We start from the raw sequence: 24,159 nt of genomic DNA, 5'->3' as shown, positions 1-24,159 counted from the left end.
TATGAAGGCGCATACAAAGTACTCACCTCTACCTGAGTCACATTGATGACCAGCACCACCACCATCAGCACTGCAAGCAGACAGCAGAAAAGCCGCAGTTTGAAGAAACTGATCCACATTGTCTGGCTGTGTCTTGATCACCCATGGCCGACGCCATGCTACCTTCACTCCTCAAAACTCCATGTCTTTGTTCTTCTGATCTGCAGACGAGCTTTTAGCTGAATTTGTTTCTTTTCTGCTAGTATCATTAAGAGTTCTTTGTATGGAGGAGAGGCTGGGGTTGATTTAAGAAGCACATTTTTCTTCAAAGGACTCCTTCAAAGAGGGAAGATGAGAATACAGATCACCAACTGCAACAGCCTAGTGTGTGGTAATAGGAAAGATGCCACACTTCTTCTTCCTTAACCCTCTCAAAGGCCCAAAGTCATGAGGGGAAAGCAAAGAGCCAGAGCACAGTAAGATCTGTTCCATATTCAATTTGCTCAAACCCAACCTGACTTCTGATCTGTTCCATATTCAATTTGCTCAAACCCAACCTGACTTCCATATAAATACAGCGATATTTGTCCTGCAAATTTTAGGTTTTAACTCTGAAGAATGTCTTCAAACCCTTAGAATTAGAAAATTAAAGTCACTGTTAAATTTCTAGAGGTCTAAGTAAATAAAATCACTCCCTTTCCCTTATAGTTCAAGTTATATAACACTCCTGAAGTAATCATATTTGACGAGCATTGAGAGGAAACCTGGTGATTTTATGCGGAGTTCTGGAAGACTGTGCAAACCATCCCGACCTCCTCTAGGGAACAAGGAGTGCTGTCCCCCTGCACAGCAGAAGACATGAAACACCCTTTGGATATCCAGCTCCCCCACCATATATGTAGAACTGATGATGCTCCCTCAGCTGAGTAACAGGGCCCAGGAGGGAAGACACTTGCCCTGAAGATATAGGAAAGAAAAGCTAAGCCTGAGGATTAAAAGGAGACCCAAATCCTTCATCATAACTGCTAGAGGCAGAGGACTTCACAGCCTGCCGCTCCTACCTGTTCCCCCATAGAATGAACTCAAAATGCTCTCCCCAGTTGTTATTTCAGTATAGGTAAACAGAAAATAATACTAGGATTTTGTTTCTACCTACACTCTCCATGGAGGGCAGGGTGGAGAAGTCAAGGTGAAAGGGTGCATAACTATGGCGCAAGATGATCTCTGAATACCTCAGCTGCACCAGAGTTCCCTGCAGCTTTGTACTGGACCTGGCAAGCTGTTCTCCTCCCTCACTCTTCCACTCTGCCTGTCTAATCCATTCCCATGCCACAAGGACCACGACAACTCCTCCTTACCTCCGCTTCATAAAGGAGACAGAGCTAAGCTATTCTATCTTGCTCTCCATCCTCAGAATTCCCACAGCACTTTCTTCTCACTTCACTTCTCAGCGTTTTCACTCCTCTGTATTTGTATGTATTTCCTGTGCCCCCAAGTAGACTTATACCAATTATGATTTTAAAAAAACAAAAAACAGAAACCAGGGACATCTGGGTGGCTCAGCTGGTTAAGCGTCCAACTGAAGGTACTCAAACACTTCCTTGGTTTTGGCTCAGGTGGTGATCTCAGGATAGTGAGATTGAGCCCCAGTGTAGGGCTCTGTGCTCAGCATGGAGTCAGCTTGTCCCTCTCCCTCTGCCCCTTCCCCCACTTGTGAGCTCTCTCTCTCAAATAAACAAAATCTTAAAAAACAAAACAAACAAAACAGGGGGCGCCTGGGTGGCTCAGCCGGTTAAGCATCTGCCTTCGGCTCGGGTCATGATCCCAGGGTCCTGGGATCGAGTCCCGCATTGGGCTCCCTGCTCAGCGGGGAGCTGCTTCTCCCTCTCCCTCTGCTGCTCCCCCTGCCTGTGCTCTCTCTGTCAAATAAATAAAATCTTAAAAACAAAACAAAACACAGAAACCATGTATCAGAGAAAAAGCAACTTAGTAATAACAATGTATCATACTCCTTTGATTCCCTCACAGCACCTCCCCCCTTACATGATATATGTTGATTCTACAATGCACAAAACAAAAAATTATGGAGGCCTACTCTGAACCACACACTGTATTCAGTGCCAGAAATTCCCACGGAAAAGCTTACACTCCTATTAGGCAAGAGGTAGTTCCTCTCCTCAATTAAATAGGAATATTTATTCCTCTACAGGCTGTCACCTCTACAGGGATACCAAGCACTGTGGAAGACTGCACTTAAGCATTTGATGACCCCTCAACCCCGCCCCTCTCTAACACCCAAGCACCCACTCACCCCAAAGTGCCTGTAAATTCTGGGAAGGAATGGCTATGAACTAGAAGAAATAACTGTCATCAGGGCCCAAATGCTCCTCCGTAGAAACCCTCTCAAGGAGGTGGCCATAAGAATCATAGGCTTCCAGGGGCACCTGAGTGGCTCAGTCGTTAAGCGTCTGCCTTCGGCTCAGGTCATGATCCCAGAGTCCTGGGATCAAGCCCCACATCGGGCTCCCTGTTCCGCAGGAAGCCTGCTTCTCCCTCTCCCGCTCCCCTTGCTTGTGTTCCCTCTCTTGCTGTGTCTCCCTCTGTTAAATAAATAAAATCTTAAAAAAAAAAAAAAAATCATAGGCTTCCCTCACGCCCAGAGAGGGAGAAGACCGAAGATGATACTCGACCGAGATTCAGCAGCACAGCAGTAAGCACGGTGTGTGTACTGCGGAAACAGCAGCAGCTTCGAGAAGGTCAGTGTTATTCAGAGCCAGGTGGTAGCAGCGCAGCAGAGGTCAGGGGTGCAGCAGCACGGCAAGGGCAGCAGACTCCAGAACTACGGGGACTAGAGGGATGCAGGCAGCAATGCAAACATGCAAGAAACCCCTCACGGCCAAGGATCATTACTGGAGGGGCATGCCAAGAAAAGACCCAACTTCCTGCTAGGAGAAAGTAGAGCACTGTGGCTTGAGAGACCCATTTGTGTATCTAAGTGGATGTGGCTTGAGGCAACTTAGACCTCTCTTTGAAAAGATATATATTACAATGTTGATAGTTGTTACCTCTGCACAGCTTTTTTTCTCCTTCATCTTTACCTTTGTGTCCTAGTTTTTCACCAGGAAATAAAAATTACAAATAAAAAGAAAAAAGCAGGTTTCTAAAAGTAATAATTAAAGACGAGCCATAAGGAGAAACAGAGCATTAAACCAAATATAGGAAAACAATTCAATTTAAAATGAAAAATTTCAAAGGGAAAGAAGGAATCTCTAACTGTTCTCTACTGTTTTCCTACATATAAAACCTAGGCATTATAAGAAGAAAGTTATTTGCAAAGACAGCAAGACAGTATCATTCGGTATCTCAAAGTGCCTTAGAATTGAGTAAAAACAAAAGTGCTAGATGGGAATGACTCTAAGGAAAAGTTTCCTAGATCAATGGAAAATAAAAATACATTACTGAATGTTATGTACCTTTTTTTTTTTTTAATTTCCAGTTCCCAAGAAGAGATGCTTATTAGAACTAAGAGATTAGAGCTTACATCTAACTTTCCTTCCAGTGTAAAGTCCTGAATTCAAGCAATCATGACAACGCTTATTCTTTTCTTGCCACATTCAAAGCACGGGTTGATGTTTTCTAATTTTTATACCATTCTTCCTGCTGCAACAGGGATACACATATGATATACAGGTTAAAGATACTGAAATTAAGGAAAACATATTTGAAATAAAGAGTACAATTTTATACCGAGATGCACACAGATTTCAGTATAACATAGGAGGAGAAACATTTCCTTTACTACTAATAAAAAACAGTAACTGGCTATTTATATATGTTGTCGCAACAACCCTAGACTGCCCTTATGTACCTGACATCCTACCCCATCTCATAAGAGAATTACAGAGTGATTGCTTCATCACCGGGAATTAAAATTGTCAGTAACATCAATGAGATAGTTGAGTTCGGTACTAAAAAGAAAATTAGGCAGCAAACCCCTCCTCTAGGGAACTAAAGTTCTTAGACAACCACTTCACAAAGACAATGTATTACAGGATAACCACACATCCAGTTTCTGGGACAGTCCCCATTCTAAAAACCCTGAACTGCTATCCACATAAATATAATTGTACTTGCCAGACCAAATGTCTAGAATTTTAATTCAGAATACATGGACCCCCTACATAGAAGACAGATCACAGATTTACATGGAATATAACCAAACTTAAATATTTATATATCAGGGGCACCTGGGTGATTCAGCCAGTTAAGCATCCAACTCTTGATTTCAGCTCAGGTCATGATCTCAGGGTTGTGAGATCAAGCCCCGTGTCAGGCTCTGCATAGAGCCTGCTTAAGATTCTCCCTCTCTCTCTCTCTTTCTCTCTCTCCCTCTGCCTCTCCCCCTCTAAAAAATTATATATCAAACTTTCCAAATTGCCCCTGTATAACTCATAAACACAGAGAACAAACTGATGGTTGCCAGAGGGGAGGGGAGGGGGGGGTGGGCAAAATAGATGAGGAGGATTAAGAGGTACAGACTTCCAGTTACCAAATAAATAAGTTATGGGGATGCAAATATAGCATAGGGAACATAGTGAATAATATTGTAATAACTCTGTATGGTGACAGACAGTAACTACACTGATTGTGGTGATCATTTCATAATATATATAAATGTCAAACCACTATGGTGAACACCTGAAACTAATATAATATTGCATATCAACCATACTTCAATAAATAAATAACAAACAGCAGCTATATTTCACAGGGTGCTGGGTAAGACCTGAAACTTAACAGGCCAGGATCTATAGAAAGAACTGGAGACATATCCACAAACATGACAATGATGGGTCACCAAATAAGGTCAATCCTTGGAAAAAGAGAAAGCACAGCAGAAGTCTGCAGGACTTGTTTCCCCTGATTCCATTTCTCTTTCATTTATCCCCACCTCACACACCCAAAGTGCTGACTCACCACCCAGGCCTTCCCTTGCCCTTCTTCCAAAGCAGCACCCCATGCTTTCATGGGGGGTTGGAGGGGTGGAGAGAAGCAGATGAGAAGTAAAGAAATCAGTTAAATAAGTCACAGAGTAGTAAGTGCTGTAAGAAAAAAATAAGGCACATTGATAGGCTGTGTTCTTTAACCTTGCATGCACATTAATATCATCCTGTAAGCTTTTAACAATGCCAATGCTTAGACTAGACTCAACTAACTGAATCGGAATCGGGTGGGAGCAGGGTCCAAGAAACAGCTCTTAAAAAAAAAGGTCTCCAAACGATTATAATATACTGCCAAGCAGGGGAACCGCTAGTATGAGGTGGCCAGAGGGGTTATTTGTATCAGTGGGTCAGGGATGGCCTTTCCAAAATGATCTCTGAATTGTAACTTACACTGTCCCCTCAGGACAATCCGATTCCAGGGTAACAAGGACAGCCAACCTCGCTTCAGTGATCTATTCCTTCGTTTCCCATCTCAGTAACAAATAACAGCACTGTATCAGGCCAGAGACTGTGAAGGAGACAAGAGACTAAGTACAGTCAAAGGAAAGCAGAACCCAAACACCTTGGAGGAAAGCGTGTTGCTGCCTCCACTGCATGGAATCAGACAATTAATGATCAGGGTCTGGGAGTCCCGCCAGCTTCAAGTACACCCTGGTGTTCCAAATGATAACCACACTGAGGAAGGGGAAGGCCCATTGAGCAGTGTGATTCTTCATCTTTAGGAAATTGGCAGCAATCTTCCTTTAGAGTAAATAATGAAAAGAAAGGAAAATTTTACAGACAATTACACACAAAATTCGTATAAATCCTGACGGAGAATGCCACTTACCACCACCCTATTGGCCTTTGATCAAGCGGAGTTGGGTGACAGGCCAGGGTTTCCACATCACACCTTGCAAAGTCACACGCTTCTCTCCCCATACGACCTGAATCTGATGTCCCAAAGCGTCAGCTCAATAATGCCAGAAGAGTCCAAAGTGTGAGAGCATCGCCAGGCAAGTGGCAGCTGGGCCCCGGGGCAGCAATGAGACCGGAGAATGGGGCTGAGGAGGGAAGCGTAGCTTAGTGCACCGCACCGGGTTAGGGAGAGGTCTTTAGCGGCTGCACCTGCCCGCCTTGCAGCAAGTCCAGAAAACTAAGCGCGGAGATGTTCGCATCAGCCTCGCCCTCTCCCTGCCGGAACCCGCAGCGGCTCGGGCAACTCAGGTCCGAGGCTGCGGCAGCCGGAGGCTGCAATTCTGCCCCCGCCTAGGGCTGAAGCCTCCCCTTTCTGGTTCCAGAACCTCCAGCCGTGATCCCCGAGTCTGCAGCTCCTCTGCACCAGGCCGGGGACTCAGGGGTCGGCGCGTGCGGAGGAAGGGGCTTCGCAGACTAGAGGCGCTCGCGAGGCGCCAAGCAATGGGTCGCTCGAGCGGCAGGTACCCAGCCCGGCGCCTGCGCACAGGGCGGAGTCCCGCACTCACCGCCAGGCCCAGCTGTCCGCGGTGCTCTCTCCGGTCGCTCGGCATTCGGACGCCCGGATCTGGTGCCGCTGCGCCAGACTGCCTGGCCCCTGCTTCCTGGCCCCGCTACGTCTCCTCACCCCCGACCCCTGGCTACAATTGGTTGAATTCCAGGAGGGGCGGGTCGAGGACACTGACTGACAGCCGCGGCCGCCCTGCGCGGAACGCTGAGCCCCGAGGCGAGGCAAGCGCTGTGGGCGCCGCTCGCGCTCGGTGCCGCCTTGCTTCTGCGCGCAAGGGGGTCGCCCAGCTGCAGCCCTGTGGCCTGAGCTCTGGCCCTTCTCGGGACCGGCTTCTTTCGCCTTCGAACGTCAGGGTTTCCCAGGGACAATCTGTTTCAAGGCTTTTTTCTTGTCAGCGAAAGTGACCAAACCGGAGAAGCCCCTACTTGGGCCGTCTTTCCCGTCAGTGGCGGAATGTATTGTTTCCTCTGCCAGAAAAAACACTATTGGCCATGCATGAGCACTGGGACGACAGGTCCTTACATCTTGCCCTGCTTGAAATTAGTCGACTTACTCTATTTGCCCTTAAAACAGCCCGTTCCTTTTACTCTTCCTGTACATAACATAGGTCTTCTGACAAAAATGCCTGCATACGTTCCCTCCCCCCCGCCCCAATTCTGGGTTATCCTATTTTGGACATCCCTCTAAGCGGTAAGACGTCCACGGCTATGTGAAATTCAGAAACTGACAGGAGTCCTTGGAAGACAGATGGAGGACCTGCTCAGGAAGCGGAAGGTACTGCGGACTACTCTGTGTTCTTCAGTGCACAGTGGGGTTAATGGAATTTATCCCAGCAAAACGCAGACTCTAAAAATAGACCTACCCCCAGACTATTATCTCAAGGTTGAAGAAGAAGAATTAATACAAATTGCAACTAACATTAATTATTTTTACATTTACTGACCACAATGGACTCTACGTGCTTATTCAGATGTTTCCGTGACAGGACTACATGCATGGGTGACTAGACCTACAAATGGAAGAAAAGGAGTTTCATTCTCCTTCCTGGAGAAATTCAGCCTTCCAGGGCCTGTTCATAAAAGGTGGCTTCCGTTGCCTCTGTGCCAGATGAAGAACCCCATATGATAAACTTGTGCTCTAAGTCCTGTCTCCCAGACGCCCCACCACCTATCTTTTACAGTTTGGCTGCCTGGTAAGTGGCAAATACTTGAACAGGATATGCTGACTTCTAGGTCATGGTTTTGGACCACATTAGTGATCTCTGATAACCCTGAAGCAGTTGAGTCATCTTACCTATATACAGCCGTTTTAGCCACAAACAAGAGTGGCCAGGACCAGAGAGGCCTGCCTATCACTACCGGATATTTTCAAATAAATCTGACTGCAAAGTCACCACACTCCCAATGAAAAATACTATCATACAAAAATATACAATTTGGATCTTAGCCTGACTGGGGCTGACACACAGCTCTGCCTCTTACTAGCAGTGCCATCCTAGGCAAAGGACTTAACTTCTCTGGGCTCAGTTCCTCAACTGTAGGTTAGGGGCAACACTACCTGCACTTAGGAATAAATGAAATGACAAATGAAAAGTCCCCTAGCACAGTGTCCCAAATCTCTTCCTCTTAAATTCCCTACCTCAGGTTATGACATGGCATAAGGAATTTCTGAATAATACATTCATGATAATCTAACTTTGAAAGCTGGAAAAAATGAGAACATAAGGTTTGTATGTCATGATACAAAACCAAAGGAACTGTTCATTTCTGACCCATCTGCAAAAAAGTTTATTTTTTTTATAAGATTTTATTTATTTATTTGACAGAGAGAGACAGTAAGAGAGGGAACACAAGCAGGGGGAGTGGGAGAGGGAGAAGCAGGCTTCCCGCGGAGCAGGGAGCCCGATGTGGGGCTCGATCCCAGGACCCTGAGATCATGACCTGAGCCGAAGGCAGACGCCTAACGACTGAGCCACCCAGGTGCCCCTGCAAAAAAGTTTAGATGCTAATGTTATTAAATTTTATTTCTCTAAGAAAACAAAGCATGGATCTTAAAGTTAGATAAGCAAAAAAGCAAATTAAACCTGTTTCTGATGTAGCTAATTTGGGGGATATTTACCAACAACCTGGCTCCATCTCTGACGGCAGAAGCTTGGGGCACAAGCACTTCTGAGCCCATGTCAGTTCCTGCTTGTTTGCTTCTGAACCCTTTGAACAAGTGACTAAAATCTGACCCCCAAGCCCCTCAAACCATTGTTCAAAATAAGTGACTACTGTCACATTAGGTACCAAACACCCTATTTCCATAACACCATGGACCATGAGAAGATGCTGCCAACGGTAGAAGACTAGAAGGAAGAGGAATTTGGTGCCTGTATGAGTCTGTTCAGGCTGCCATAATAAAATGCCGTAGGCTGGGTGGCTTAAACAACAAATTTATTTTCTCACAGTTCTGGAAGCTAGAAGTCCCAGATCAAGGTGCCAGTTGATTCAGTTCCTGGTGAGAGCTCTCTTACTGGCTTGGAGATAAACACCTTCTCACTGTTTCCTCCTTTTTTTTTTCCAAAGGAAGTGTGTGAGTGTGTGTGCGCGCGATTTCCCGGGTAGAGGGGCACTTGGAGGCCTCAGGAGCTCTGCTGGGCAGTGCAAAAGAGCTTCTTCTCCTGCTACTTCATATCCTGTCTGAATTCTTCTAGCTCTCCAAGCTGGTCCTCCTTCTCAGGTTGCCACAGCTCCCTCTTGTGCTGTATGACATGGTCCTCAAACCACCTGACCTGACTGGCAATCCAGAACATAGCCACAGGGAAGGTTAGGTAGTGTGTCATCTGAAACACCTCCAGCTTCACTCCCATCTTGTTTCTTTATCCCCCCTCCTCTTATAAGGACACCAGTCTCATAGGATTAGTGCCCCACCCTTATGACCTCATTTAACCTTAATTGCCTCTTGCTGAGAAAGGCAGTCTCATGCATGCAGTCTTTCATACATATGGCCTTGGCCTGGAACACTTCCTTACCAAGACATGAAAGAGTCCTCACAGCTTGTGCTGGAATTTTTGCCCTGTGTGGGACTTTCTTCGTGTAGTCCTTTATTTTAAGACACCTGAGAATTCCTTCGCCACTTCCACCATGCAACGACACACTAAAAAAACAGCCATCTATGAACCAGAAAACTACCCTCACCGGACACCAAATCATCTGGTATCTTGATCTTGGACCTCTCAGCCTCCAGAACTGTGAGAAATAAATTTATTTTGTTTATAAGTCACTCCATCCCTGGTATTCTGTTATAGCAGCCCAAATGGACTAAGACTCTTATACTATCCACTCAAAACAATTTTCCCAAAGCCACTTAGGTCATCTCCCTTTTTCTTACCCCTTCAGTGAATTTATGTCATACACCTGTAATACTTAGATCCAGTCGTCATAATCCACACTCCATCCTAAGATCCCCTGACATCCTACTTGAAATTTTGGGGGTAAAATTTACATATAATAAAACTTCAGTCCTTATGTACTATTCTATTAGTTTTAAAGGTCAGTATGTGAGGATAAAGAGGTCAATTCATCAAAGATCTAACAATTATAAATATTTATATACAAATATTAGATATTATGTATATAAATATCAGATATATTACATAAATATATAAAGCAAATACTACCAGAACTAAAAGGAGAAATACAGAGCTATACAATAATAGTTGGAGACTTTAATATTCCATTCTCAACAATGGATAAATTATCCAGATAGAGAATCAATAAGGAAACAGCAGATTTGAACACTACAGACCAAATGGATCTAACAGACACATACAGAACATTCCACCCAACAGCAGCAGAACACATTCTTTTCAAGGGCACATGGAACATTTTTCTAGGATAGATCATGTTAGGTCACAAAACAAGTCTCAACATATTAAAGAAGATAGAAATTATATCAATTATCTTTTCCAACCACAGTGAAATGAAATTAGAAATCATTAACAGGAGGAAAACTGGAATATTCACAAATACATGGAAATTAAACACATTCCTGAACATCCAATTAATAAAAGAAGAAATTAAAGGGATATAAAAAAATATTTTGAGACAAATGAAAATAAAGACAAAATACCAAAACTTATGGGACGCAGCAAACAGTTCTCAGAATTGTGTCAACTATATTCAAACTTAAAAAATTTATTTTAGGGGACGTCTGGGTGGCTCAGTCGGTTAAGCGGCTGCCTTGGGCTCAGGTCATGATCCCAGGGCCCTGGGATCGAGTCCCACATCAGGCTCCCTGCTCGGCGGGAAGCCTGCTCTCCCACTCCCACTCCCACTATTTGTGCTCCTGCTCTCGCTATCTCTGTCTCTGTCAAATAAATAAATAAAATCTTAAAAAAAATTTATTTTAGGGGCAGCTGGGTGGCTCAGTCAGTTGAGCATCTGCCTTTGGCTTAGGTCATGATCCCTGGGTTCTAGATCGAGCCGCTCATTGGGCTCCCTTCTCAGTGAGGAGTCTGCTTCTCCCTCTCTCTCTGCCCCTCGCCCCCACTCGTGCTCTCTAATAATACAATCTTTAAAAAATTTTTATTTTAAAAATAGAAAAATAAAAGCATCAGAGCAGAAGGATCTATAAGGAGCAGAATAAAGGGGTAAAAGGGTAGGGCAGGGAGGGAGTGATAACTGCTAGATGATCAGACTTGTGAAACTATGTGGGCTAATCTTAAATGTATACAGCGATCTAGTGGAGCATCTGGAAAAAATAAGAGTGGGTATATAGCAGATCATGGGACTGAAAAGAATAAGGCAGTTTTTAATTCCAAGAAATTTTTTAAAATACAAGAAAAGATGGGGCACCTGGGTGGCTCAATCGATTGTCTGACTCTTGATTTTGGCTCAGGTTATGATCTCAGGGTCTTGAGATTGAGCCCCACAACTGACTCCACGCTCAGTGGGGAGTCTGCTTGAGATTCTCTCTCCCTCTCCCCCTCTCCCTACTCACATGCACACATGCTCTAAAATAATCTTTAAAAAAATACATATGTATATATATGAATGGAAATGTAATCATTGTATAATAGTACCCTATACAGTAAAATATATTTACTTACATAATAATAATGTAAAGACTGAATTTTGACTTCACTAAATTTATGGCCATTATTCACAGTAGGAAAAGGAAAGGAAGAAATTTGGAGGATGGTACAGAGCCAAGTCCTCAGTTATCATAAGAGGAACTCAGTTGAAAATGTCTAAAACTTAGGGATCGGTCAAAACAGTATACCAAAGTTAATACCAGAAGAGATAGCTCAGAGGTAGCGTGGGACAGGGCAGGAGACTGCCATTTTTCATTATTTTATTACTATGTGCATGCATTATACTGTAAACATTTTTTAAGTTGATGAAACAAAAAATAAAATTTTATATGATTTTTTAAAATTAAAAAGGAAGCAGTTCTCAAAGGGAAGTTTATAGTGATAAATGCATACATCAGGAAAAAAGATCTCAAATAAACAGCCTAATTTTACACCTCAAGGAATTAGAAAAAGAACATATTAAACCCAAAGTTAACCAAAGAAGGAAATAATAAAGATTAGAAAATAAATAAATGAAATAGAGAACAGGAAAAGAAAAGATTAATAAACTAAGAGTTGGCTCTTTGAGAGAGAAACAAAACTGACAAACCCTTAGCTAGACTAACCAAGAAAAAAAGATAGGACTGAAATAAAATTATAAATGAAAGAAGAAATATTACAACTGATACCATACAAATACAAAGGATCATGAGACTACTATGAACAATTATACACCAACAAATCAGACAACCTAGAAGAAATAGAGAAATTCCTAGAAACATACAATCTACCAAGAGTAAATCAGAAAGAAATGAATAAGGAGTAAATAGTTTTGTGTGTAAACAGCCACCCAGGCCCCCCATCTTTTCTTGTATTTTAAAAAATTTCTTGGAATTAAAAACTGCCTTATTCTTTTCAGTCCCATGATCTGCTATATACCCACTCTTATTTTTTCCAGATGCTCCACTAGATCGCTGTATACATTTAAGATTACCCCAAATAGTTTCACAAGTCTGATCATCTAGCAGTTATCACTCCCTCCCTGCCCTACTCTTTTACCCCTTTATTCTGCTCCTTAGAGTAGATTCTTTTGCTCTGATGCTTTTATTTTTTTTATTTTTAAACTAAATTTTTAAAATTTGAATATAGTTGACACACAATTCTGACCTAGAAATATATAACCTGCCAAGAGTAAATCAGAGAAGATACGTTCGTTACATTACTCCTTTCTGCCCGTGGACGCCACCGAGTAAGCATCGTTAAAGTCTCCCCTCCCACCGCTGTCATGTCTAAGTCAGAGTCTCCCAAAGAGCCTGAACAGCTGCGGAAGCTCTTCATCGGAGGTTTGAGCTTTGAAACAACCGATGAGAGTCTGAGGAGCCATTTTGAGCAATGGGGAACGCTTACGGACTGTGTGGTAATGACAGATCCAAACACCAAGTGCTCCAGAGGCTTTGGGTTTGTCAGTATGCCACTGTGGAGGAGGTGGATGCAGCATGAACGCAAGGCCACACAAGGTGGATGGAAGAGTTGTGGAACCAAAGAGGGCTGTCTCAAGAGAAGATTCTCAAAGACCTGGTGCCCACTTAACTGTGAAAAAGATTTTTGTTGGTGGCATTAAAGAAGACACTGAAGAACATCATCTAAGAGATTATTTTGAACAGTATGGGAAAATTGAAGTGATCGAGATCATGACTGACCGAGGCAGTGGCAAAAAGAGAGGTTTTGCTTTTGTAACATTTGATGACCATGACTCTGTAGACAAGATTGTCATTCAAAAATACCCTACTGTGAATGGCCACAACTGGGAAGTAAGGAAAGCCCTATCTAAGCAAGAGATGGCTAGCGCTTCATCCAGCCAAAGAAGTCGAAGTGGTTCTGGAAACTTTGGTGGTGGTCGTGGAGGTGGTTTTGGTGGGAATGACAACCTTGGTCGTGGAGGGAACTTCCGTGGTCGAGGTGGCTTTGGTGGCAGTCGAGGTGGTGATGGATATGGTGGCAGTGGGGATGGCTATAATGGATTTGGTAATGATGGAAGCAACTTTGGAGGTGGCGGAAGCTATAATGATTTTGGCAATTACAACAATCAATCCTCAAATTTTGGACCCATAAAAGGAGGAAATTTTGGAGGCAGAAGCTCTGGCCCCTATGGTGGTGGAGGCCAATACTTTGCCAAACCACGAAACCAAGGTGGCTGTGGTGGTTCCAGCAGCAGCAGTAGCTATGGCAGTGGCAGAAGGTTTTAATTACTGCCAGGAAACAAACCTTAGCAGGAGAGGAGAGCCAGAGAAGTGACAGGGAAGCTACAGGTTACAGCAGATTTGTGAACTCAGCCAAGCACAGTGGTGGCAGGGCCTAGCTGCTACAAAGAAGACATGTTTTAGACAATACTCATGTGTATGGGCAAAAAACTCGAGGACTGTATTTGTGACTAATTGTATAACAGGTTACTTTAGTTTCTATTCTGTGGAAAGTGTAAAGCATTCCAACAAAGGGTTTTAATGTAGATTTTTTTTTTTTTTGCACCCATGCTGTTGATTGCTAAATGTAATAGTCTGATCATGATGCTGAATAAATGTCTTTTTAAAAAAAAAAAAAAAAAGTAAATCAGAGAGAAATGAATAAGGAGTAAACAGTAAAAAATAATGAGTAAGGAGATGAAATCAGTAATCAGAAACCTCCCAACAAAGAAAAGCCCAGGACCAGATGGTTTCACTGATGAATTCTACCAAACATTAAAGAATTAATGCCAATCCTTTCAAACTCTTCCCAAAAAACTGAAGAGGAGGGAACACTCCCAAACTGATTTTATAAAGCCAGCATCAGTGATACCAAAGCCAGACATGATAAGAAAACTATAACCTAATACTTTTAATGAATATAGATTCACATTTCCTCAACATAATACTAGCAAACCAAATTCAAAAATACATTAAAGGGATAAAACCATGCAAAGATGGTTCAACACACACAAATCAGTAAATGTGATGCATTGCATTAATAGAAAGATAAAAATCATAAGATCATCTCAACACATGCAAAAAAAGCATTTGACAAAATCCACATCCTTTTATGATAAAAACTCTCAATAGAGGACATCAACATAAAGGCCGCATATGACAAACCGCAGCCAACACCATACTCAATGGTGAAAAGCTGAAAGCTTTTCCAGTAAGATCAGGAACAAGGGTGCCCGCTCTTCACCACTTCTATTCAATAGAATACCAGAAGTCCTACCCAGTGCAATCAGGCAGGAAAAAGAAATAAAAAGCAAAATTGGAAAGAAGTAAAATTATCTTTGTTTGCAGATGACATGATCTTATATATAGAAAATCCTAGACTCCACCAAAAAAATGTTAGAACTAATCAATAAATTCATTCATGCTGCAGGATACAAAATCAGCATACAAAAATAAGTTCCTTTTCTAAAACTAAGAACTATCCCATTCACAATAGCATCAAAAACAATAAAGTACTTAAGAATAATTTAACCAAGGAGGTAAAAGATCTTTACACTGAAAACTAAAAGTCATTGATGAAAGAAATTGAGGAAGACATGAATAAATGGACAGGAATCTTGTGTTCATGGATTGGAAGAATTAATATCATTATAATGTCTATACTACCTGGAGCCATCTATGGATTCAATGCAATCCCTATCAAAATTCCAATGGCATTTTTTTTTTTTTACAGAAATAGATAAAACATTCCTAAGATTCATACAGAACCACAATAGACCCAAATAACCAAAGCTGAAAAATAACAACAAAGTGGGAGGCATCACATTTCCTGATTTCAAACTATATTATAAAGCTACAGTAACTAAAACAGTATGATACTGGCATAAGAACAGACCAATAGAACAGAGTCAAGAGTTCAGAAATAAACCCATGCATATATGGTCAGCTAATATTTGATGAGAGCAAATAATACCCAATAGGGAAAGGATGATCTCTTCAATAAATGGTACTGAGAAAACTGAATATTCATATGCCGAAGAATGAAAATGGACCTCCAAATTACACCACTCACAAAAATTAACTTGAAATGGATTAGACTTAGACATAAGACCTGATACCATAAAACTTCTTGAAAGTTGTTAAGAGAGTAGATCTTAAAAAGTTCTCAACACATACAATTGTAAAGCTAGGTGAGGTGATGGATATGTTAACTAACCTTATTGTGGTAAACATTATATAATATATACATATATCAAAGCATCATGACTTACACAATATGTCAACACTTCTCAATAGAGCTGGAAAAATTTTTAAATAAAATTGAAAAAAATTGCAGCAAATATATATAATGGAATACTACTCAGCAATAAAAAGGAATGAAATATCAGATGAATCCCAAATAATTATGCTGAGTAAAAGAAACCACACAAAATAGGCAGGGTTATGAAGGAAATGAAGAATCTTTCGAGGGTCGTGAATATGTTCATTACCTTGGTTGTTGTGATGGTTTTATGGGCATGTATATGTGTCAAAATTTATCAAATTGTCCACTTGATTTTTTTTAAGTAGGCTTCATGCCCAAATGTGGGGCTTGAACTCACAACCCTGAGATCAAGAGTTGCAGGATATACTGTCAGCCAGACAACCCTCAAATTGTCCACTTCAAATACATGCAGTTCACTGTATGCCATTTATATCTCAATAGAGATTTTTTTAAGGTATAATTTTTATGATTCCCTGCCCTAACCAGTATTTTGATTAACCAACTGTACTAGTCTTTTATAAATACCACTTTTAAAATATCACTGTTTAAGTGGCTTAAACAATAGAAATTTATTTTCTCGTATCTCTGGAGGCTGGAAGTCCAAGATCTAGGTCTCAGCAGGGTTGGTTTCTGTTGAGCTCTCTCTTCCTGGCTTGCAGCTGGCTGCCTTCTTATTGTGTCCTCAAGTGGCCTTTCCTCTGGGCATGCCCCAGAGAATATCTTGTGTCTCTTCCTCTTCTTACAGTATACCAGTCCTATTGGATTAAGACCCCTTCCTTATGACCTTTCTTAACCCTAATTAACTCCTTGAAGTTCTTATCTCCAAACACAGTCACAGTGTGAGGGCTTCAACATATAAATTTTAGTGGGGGATACAATTTGGTCCATAACACCAACCAACTATAGGTCCCAACTGTGTCAAATGAGAGGGCTTGTGCGCTACTTACTCATTCACTCCCGAACACTTTCAGCACCCAGTTTCAACAGTACCTGACAGTGTCATCTGTGCTCTGTGAGGGATATCTGCTCTTCTCTACCCATAACCTGGAAGTAATAAAATCTATACCAAATAAAACTACTAAATTAGCATTTCTTTCATTTCATATCCATTATCATAAGGCTAAGACGATTTTATTGTAAACTCATTTATATAACAATACTCTGGAACTTCCTTAGAATTCTATCTGCAACTTGTTCTGAATTTTAGTTACCCATTAATTGCAAACACAATGAGTAACAACCATTACTACTAATCACTATAATAAACAGATGACTCACTCAAACAAATGTACAAACTTTTTATTTAGAATTAGAGACTCAAATACAAATAAAATACAATACAAAATATTAAGCCTTCATAAAACAAACCATAACCACTTTAAATCATCTATTTCTGAAACAAAATTAAAGAGAAATCTAAAAATATTCCAAAAATCAACTTACTTTTAAACTCTTATTCTTAACATTAAAATTATTACAAAATGTTCAAAGAAATTTAATTAGAAAATGAACAAAGCCACTACAAAGAGATTCCTGCTATCTACTAAAATCAATTTAGGAATTAAAATTTAGTATGATTTCTACTCATTCACAAATAAAAAGCACCTCATTTTAAAAAGACAATTATCTGTTTCACTCTAAGGTGTGAACTTTTTGTTTACTTGACTTTTAATTTTAATATGGCACAATAGGTTTGATCAATGTAAGCAATATCACTAAAAATATTTAAATGTTCCTTACAGACCCTTTCTGTTTTACTTTATGAATAAATGGATCATATATTTAAAAGTTAAAACATTACAATATAATATCATTAATAAGATACATGGCAAAATAAAAATATACATTAAAAATGAAGTCTCTTTTTCTTTTATAAATGGGAAACTGATCAGACTCATGCTATATATTCCTTTTACTCCAGAAAAAAAAAAAGGTTCTATATTTTATATTATTGTTATAAATCCAATTCTAAGAATCTGCACCAAAGAAAGTACCAAGGAGATAGTATAATATCTTAAGCTCATATTGTATCTGAAAATACTTACAAAAAGTGGAACTAGACTTGCATTAAGTAGATAACAGGAAAATACTATTACAGTGTTTACATATTTAAAATAACCCAAAACAAAAATAAAAGTCCACACTCAAGAATGGCACCCACGGGGCACCTGGGTGGCTCAGTTTTTAAGCATCTACCTTTGGCTCAGGTCATGATCCCAGGGTCCTGGGATCGAGCCCCACATCGGGCTCCCTGCTTGGCGGGAAGCCTGCTTCTCCCTCTCCCACTCCCCCTGCTTGTGTCCCTCTCTCGCTGTCTGTTTCTATCAAATAAATAAATAAAATCTTAAAAAAAAAAAAAAAAAAGAATGGCACCCACATTATTCAAGAATAAAGTTATTTGCATATATGCAAACCAGTGTGTGGCTAAATATTTTCCTAAAACATGCATATTATGAGGCCTTTCATAATTAAGCTTATAGAACCAAATTATATTGTGTTTAGATCAACTGTCATGATTGGACATTTCTGCACATCAAGAGAGTTAAAACTCTGACATCTGTTGTTCTGTAAAACTGAAGAAGATATATAAACAAACTCAGGATTTCACTAGAAAATTTCAGATATCTCAGCAACCTGTTATACTTCTTGTCATGAAATAAATGATTCCAAGATGCAATTATTCTTTTAAATTTTTAATTTCTATGAGTTCTCTTTAAAAACCATTTTAATGACATCACATTTCTTGAAGAAAATTTACTCAGAGTTCTGAATGACTTAGTCATTTTCTACAAGCAATTCTGCTGCAAGTGGTAGAGTTCTAGCTCTGTCCGAAGTTTTTTTTCCTCTTTCAAAGAAAATGAACAATATGCAAAGATTTTCCTACTGACTCACTAAATGTAAAATTAATAGTGTATAATAATAAATTTTGGAATACAATAACTTTTAAGTTTTCACAGTTTATTACAACTAGCTATAATATCAGGCAAGTCACTTAATTCTCTGTACCTTAGTTTCATCTTTAAAACAAAGAGATTAGAGTAGATAATTGCTAAGATTCCTTCCAATTTTCACATGGTAGGATTCTGTGCTTCTGGAGGAATATCTCATTGATATATTGAATTTTCTATATATCAAGAAAACTGATATGAACTAAAATAGCACAGCTAAACTAATCCTCTAAGAAAAAACACAAAGATCATGTTAAAGCTCAACTTCCTAAACCTTACTAGACCCATTCTCTCTTTAGCCAGACCAATGAGTAGCCCATGACATAACACTTAATTACGTAAGTTATTTTAAATTACACTGTAAACCTATTAAAATATATTAAGTCTATGCCACAATTTTCCTGCATTCTAATTTACATTATTTTCATTCTATCTACATTCAAAATAATCTGTACAGTTTAAGGTAGGGAGCTACTTAATATTCTTGCACTTCAAAACACTAGTAAAGGTAAATCAAATGAAGAGCAGAATATTAACCATTATCATAACCTGCCAATTTTAAAATAAAAGTACACTAATACTATTTATGGGCTAGAAAAACAAAGGTAAAAAAGGAAATCTTGCTGACAAATGCTAATGTTCAAATGAATTTAGCTGTGTTGTGCCATTTCTTAGAAAAAGAGGGAGAAGATATCAGCAGAAACCTACTTAGGCAATACTGAACCATGACATTTTAGGAACTTTTATGAGAAATTAATGTACCATAAAGCAGCACTTTGGTATTAGTGCAGTGCAAGTTGGTTTTTCTCTAACTATGGGCAGCAAATGAGGCACTTAACTGTAAAATAGAAAAATAGGGTATATTTAAGAAGAAATTCAAAATCATTCATAAAAGATAATTAGCATTATTCAAAAAGTAAAAATTCTATTTTTATTTAATGTGCCTTCAACATTACACATGCTTCACTAGGGAAAATTCTGAATGTAAGACGGCTGTTTCATTTATAAGAGACAGAAAATATTTCCTTTTCAAGAGACTCTGGATTTCTGAGAATGAAATCCAAGTCTTCTCAACCTGAGGGCTACATATTTATAAACCGAGAAAAATACACCTTACCCATACTGGAGAAATGTTTCTAGCTATCAACAAAGTTATAACATGTGATTCCTGACTTTATTCTTGAAGGATTTTATATAACTTCGAAGAAAGGGATCTAGTGACTGTAACAGAAAAATGAACAGATATTTAGCACCTAAATTTAGAACACTTAAGTATTGCCACAGTTTTAAATAGTTGTATGTCCAAAGATCAGGGGAAATCAGATATATGTTGTTCAATGATACTACAACATTCTCAAAGATTAATTTATCAAGTTTCCTTGATTTGCAAATGCATCCATCTATAACATTCAACACAATATTATCATTTCTTCCTGGAGTTACAGATATGTATTCTTCTTAATAAGAAATAAGTGAGGTTTATTTTTTCTTAACCACCATTAAATTGTCTTCCAAATGTGGCACTTTTTCAGATAGTTGGACAGAAAATAGTCCTTTTAAAAAGTCATATTCTACCACTAATATTATTTTAAATGTTCTTCACTGTGAAACAGAGGTCAAAAAATGAAGTAAATGGCCATGGACCTTCTGCTGAAATACATAAGCAAATATAATGCAGGGTCAGAGAAGAAGAACATATGTTAATTTCTGGCAAGGAAGTTGGCACATAAATGCTTATCTGTAGGGTAAAAAAGCACTGAATGAAAAGATAATGTCTGCTGTGACATTATTCCAAGCAAATGGAGCCTAGCATCTGCTTTCTTCACATCTAAGAGAAATATTCTAGTCATGCCTCTTTAAGTAAGCTTGATTTTAATTCCAGATGAACACTGCTTCATATGTTAAAACTGACACATGACATTAACTAAAGTTTTCCATGAGACAATTATATTCATTTCCTCTGAAAAATCCTATAATCTTACCTTTTCTCCCTATTTGCTTATAAGAAGGCTTTTCTTAACTCGTAAGGGGGTGGTAAAGGCTTAAAAATATATGTTCTTATTCCAAGGAGGCTGGAAAATTTCTATAGTTCACAGTCTTTCATATTTGTCATCTACACTCACTTTAACAAGTCACATTCCTTACTTCATAATTAATTTCCTGACATACAGAAAAGTCTAACTTCTCTTATTTATATCTTTAAGGTAAACTCCTCTATTTTCTTGAAAGATATTCTAGTTTATTTTTGAAAGGAAATGAGTACATTAAAAAACAACACTGTTGATGCAATTCAGTTGTTAGGAAATAAAGTGCATATAGCTTTCAATATAAATATTGTTTGATAGATTACAGCTAATAGCTAATAAAATCAAAATGAAGATTCAGCCCAGTCGCTAAAATATGGAAAACAAGAGACAAGAATACAAAGTCTATATAAATAGTAACAAAAATGAGGGTGATATTCCCCTTCACCAAAAAAAAAAAAAAAAAAAAAGAGGCAACTGAAATTGTTAAGTAGATTTCTGCTTCCCAAGCAACCAGACATGCTACACAGTAATACCAACATGCAATACCTGAAATGTAGAATCGCAGTCTGACTGTTGCCCTTGAACATCAGCATTTAATTTACAATTTTCTGGTGCCTGGCTGATTTCATCTTGCAAAGTAGGAGATATGCCATGAGTATCATCTACAGAAGCACCGTCAGACAAGGCATCTAACTTTTCAGGGGAAGGAGCTATGTGAAGCTTACTATCTCCTGTTCCTTCATCAAAATCTGTCCTCTCATCAGCATCTTCTAGCTGTTGAACTGAAGTTAAATACTGCTCAAGCAGACTATTATCCTGCTCATTGTTTAAGCTTTCCTTATTCCATTCACCGTGCTCATCGCTGACATCCCCTACATCTGACTCTTTGCCATATCTGACTGTGTCAATGGAATTCCCCATTATGGAACTTTCACTGCCTTCTGTGGAACTTTTTTCAAAATCCAAAGAATCCTGCAAACAGTGAACGTGGTCTGTTAGGGAAGAATGAAAACCTGAGTCTGGAAATTCTGGTAAGGATTTCTCTTGAGGAGCCTCATCAGGAGCAATGAACCAATCAGAATTTTGATCAGAAGAGGGCTCCTGACTTTGGGTGAATAATGGAGGTTTAGAGGGTACTAGAGTACTTGATATAGGAGGAACATCAGTATGCCAGGAACTTAGACGCTGATCCACCATCTGTTGCCAAGATTGCAGAGACCTTACCTGTAAACCAAAGGGTATAGTTTTATTATAAAATAAAAATCTTGCCTGTTTTACAATGTTCTTTGAGCTTTTTCCCCAACACTCATGAAGTTGGTAAATGGCAGATGGCAGAACTGGAGTTAGAAACAGCCTGACTCCCCTTACCCCTTCCATAGCACTCCCAGCCTAAACCAGGCTGGCACAAGTGGTACATGTCCTTGGTAACCAAAGGTCCTCATCAGGAGAGTCAGGATGGGCCAAAGCAACTCTTCTTGCTGCTACTGGAAAAACTATCAGAAGCACAACAGCCCGTGACTACAGGGTCAATAATGTACTCAACAGAAACAAATCTATTGAATAAGACAGGTTAGAGCCCATTATAAGTAGATTCTCTAAAAATCTCACTGCAGATATCCATTTAGGATAGAGTTTTAAATATTATCTAACAATATAGCATATAAAACTCTAAAATATCCAAAAATACCCTGAGTTCTTGATAATATGACCTTTACATTTTTAACGTACAATCAAAATCTCAAAATTAAACAATTAAATCTGCAAGAAGAAAGCAATATATAGAATTTTTTAGTTTCTCTTTGACCACCCTCCCAGGTAATCACTGATAGCAGTTTGACAGTGTCCTTCCAGACCTTTTACTCTGTTTTCAAATATATATGGAGTTTTTAAAATCAAGCAGAACCTTAAGTTCTGAAACTTAATGTTTTTCACTGAACAATGTTATTCTGGAGAACTTTCCACATCAGTCTATACTGTTACCTTATTCGTTTTAACTCTTCCATAATGTTCCATGGTATTGTTATTCTATAATTTATTTAACCACTCCCCTAGTATTAGTAATTATAAAACCTTAGAAATCAATAACTATTTCTTAATTTTGTAGGTAAAATCCTATTATAGCAAAAACATTCCAAGAAATTATCATCATGAAATACCTGATGAGATAAAATAACAGTAAAACTGATTATCTGAACTGTCCCTGAAGTATGCTATTACAGGATCTAAACTCTCTCTCTCAAGAAGTCATGTGCACTTTTTAGGAATATGCATATCATAGCCATCATACATTATCTTAGTCACCTTTCATTCAAATATTCCCAAAAGGTAAAACAAGATAGATGGCTACAGAAAACTTTTAATTGAATATTTTCTACCTACTGGAAAGTTATGACAACATCCCTCAATTTAGTCACTTTCATTCATCTTTATGGTTCTTTATCCTTCTGGTCAAAATTATGAAAATATTTTTCTTTAGATTAAATAAAATGTAACAAAGTTCACTGTCCTAATTCAGAGTTAGTGGCAAAGAACATAGACCATCCTTAACCTTGAGAAAATGTGCTTAATATGCCTGACTACTCTATGATTATCTCAATAAATCTAGAATTTTTCTTGGTTCACACATTAGGTAAATCAGCAAGAATGGGTTTACCTGGTTCCAAAGGAATCTGACAGCCTCTTCTTGTACAAATTTTTTAATACGTTCTTCATCTCTTTCTTTTCTTAATCTACAATAATTCAAAATCCATTACTGACACAAGGAAGGTGCTCTGACTGGCGCCTATTGTTACAATAGACACATGTACTGTAAAGAGATTAATAGTCTAATAACCACCCTTTCCACTTTTAGAATATCTAAGCTGAAACTTTAGTTTTAAACTATGACTCAATGTAGAAGCCAAATGGATGTGACTGAAATTCAGATTATATTGGTTCTACAAAGTATTGCCAGTGATGAAAAATAAAATAAAATATTAAATGGCTCTTTATCTGGCCTTTATTTCCCGGCCAAAACACCAAAGGTACAAGAGTTGCAGAAAGGAGTAGTTGCTCAAAGGCTACAAAACAGCAGAGGATTAGGATCACAGCTTGACATGCCATCTTCTAAGAGACTAGTAGGACTAATCCCATCAAACTTCAGTCCCTATATGCCCGGGTCCTTGACATATTCCTTGCTATCATCAAAGGATCTCCTCCCCATCCATCACTTCCCCTTATTCATTAGAGTATTCATCTGGGCTCACTGCTGCCCTCTCCATACTTATGCCTGTCACCAACCTAAGGCTCCCTTAATTGTCCGTTATCTTCCAGAATATCACCACCATTTTGTTCTACCTCTAACCCAATTCCCAGCTTTCTCTAGCCCCCCCATGTTCTTCTCCTGTGCCATCTGGGACTCCAGAATTGTAACTGGCAAATCCCTTATCTTCTCAACCTCTTTTGTGACATTTTCCTT

General features: G+C 39.3%; 2 protein-coding genes and 2 pseudogenes across 10 annotated transcripts in view; 1 reads left to right on the top strand and 3 right to left on the bottom strand.

Moving 5' to 3' along the window:
- The window catches only part of NXPE3 (neurexophilin and PC-esterase domain family member 3), a 47,815-nt gene extending 41,224 nt beyond the window's left edge, over window positions 1-6,591 (bottom strand). The window contains exons 1-4 of one of the 9 annotated variants that reach the window (XM_036114272.2): window positions 6,446-6,591; window positions 5,373-5,490; window positions 3,521-3,639; window positions 27-315 (exon numbers count right to left, since the gene is read on the bottom strand). In XM_036114272.2, coding sequence (XP_035970165.1) covers window positions 27-119 — 93 coding nt within the window. In that variant the 5' untranslated portion in view covers window positions 120-315; window positions 3,521-3,639; window positions 5,373-5,490; window positions 6,446-6,591. Of the gene's footprint in view, window positions 1-26; window positions 316-3,520; window positions 3,640-5,372; window positions 5,491-5,811 lie in introns of all 9 variants that reach the window. The other 8 variants (XM_036114268.2, XM_036114275.2, XM_036114271.2 and 5 more) reach the window with 8 other exon arrangements.
- Window positions 6,592-9,108: 2,517 nt separating this feature from the next.
- Window positions 9,109-9,301, bottom strand: LOC118549715 (protein PET100 homolog, mitochondrial pseudogene; annotated as a pseudogene).
- Window positions 9,302-12,720: 3,419 nt separating this feature from the next.
- Window positions 12,721-14,075, top strand: LOC118549714 (heterogeneous nuclear ribonucleoprotein A1-like; annotated as a pseudogene).
- Window positions 14,076-17,011: 2,936 nt separating this feature from the next.
- CEP97 (centrosomal protein 97) overlaps window positions 17,012-24,159 on the bottom strand; it is a 43,897-nt gene continuing 36,749 nt past the window's right edge. Inside the window, exons 11-12 of the mRNA XM_036114262.2 lie at window positions 23,356-23,431; window positions 17,012-21,926 (exon numbers count right to left, since the gene is read on the bottom strand). Of these exons, the coding sequence (XP_035970155.1) occupies window positions 21,222-21,926; window positions 23,356-23,431 (781 nt within the window). The 3' untranslated portion in view covers window positions 17,012-21,221. The remainder of the gene's footprint in view (window positions 21,927-23,355; window positions 23,432-24,159) is intronic.

Source organism: Halichoerus grypus, chromosome 1 (genome assembly GCF_964656455.1).
Source record: "Halichoerus grypus chromosome 1, mHalGry1.hap1.1, whole genome shotgun sequence".
NCBI lineage: Eukaryota > Metazoa > Chordata > Mammalia > Carnivora > Phocidae > Halichoerus > Halichoerus grypus.
This window is presented reverse-complemented; position numbering and strand designations above follow the sequence as displayed.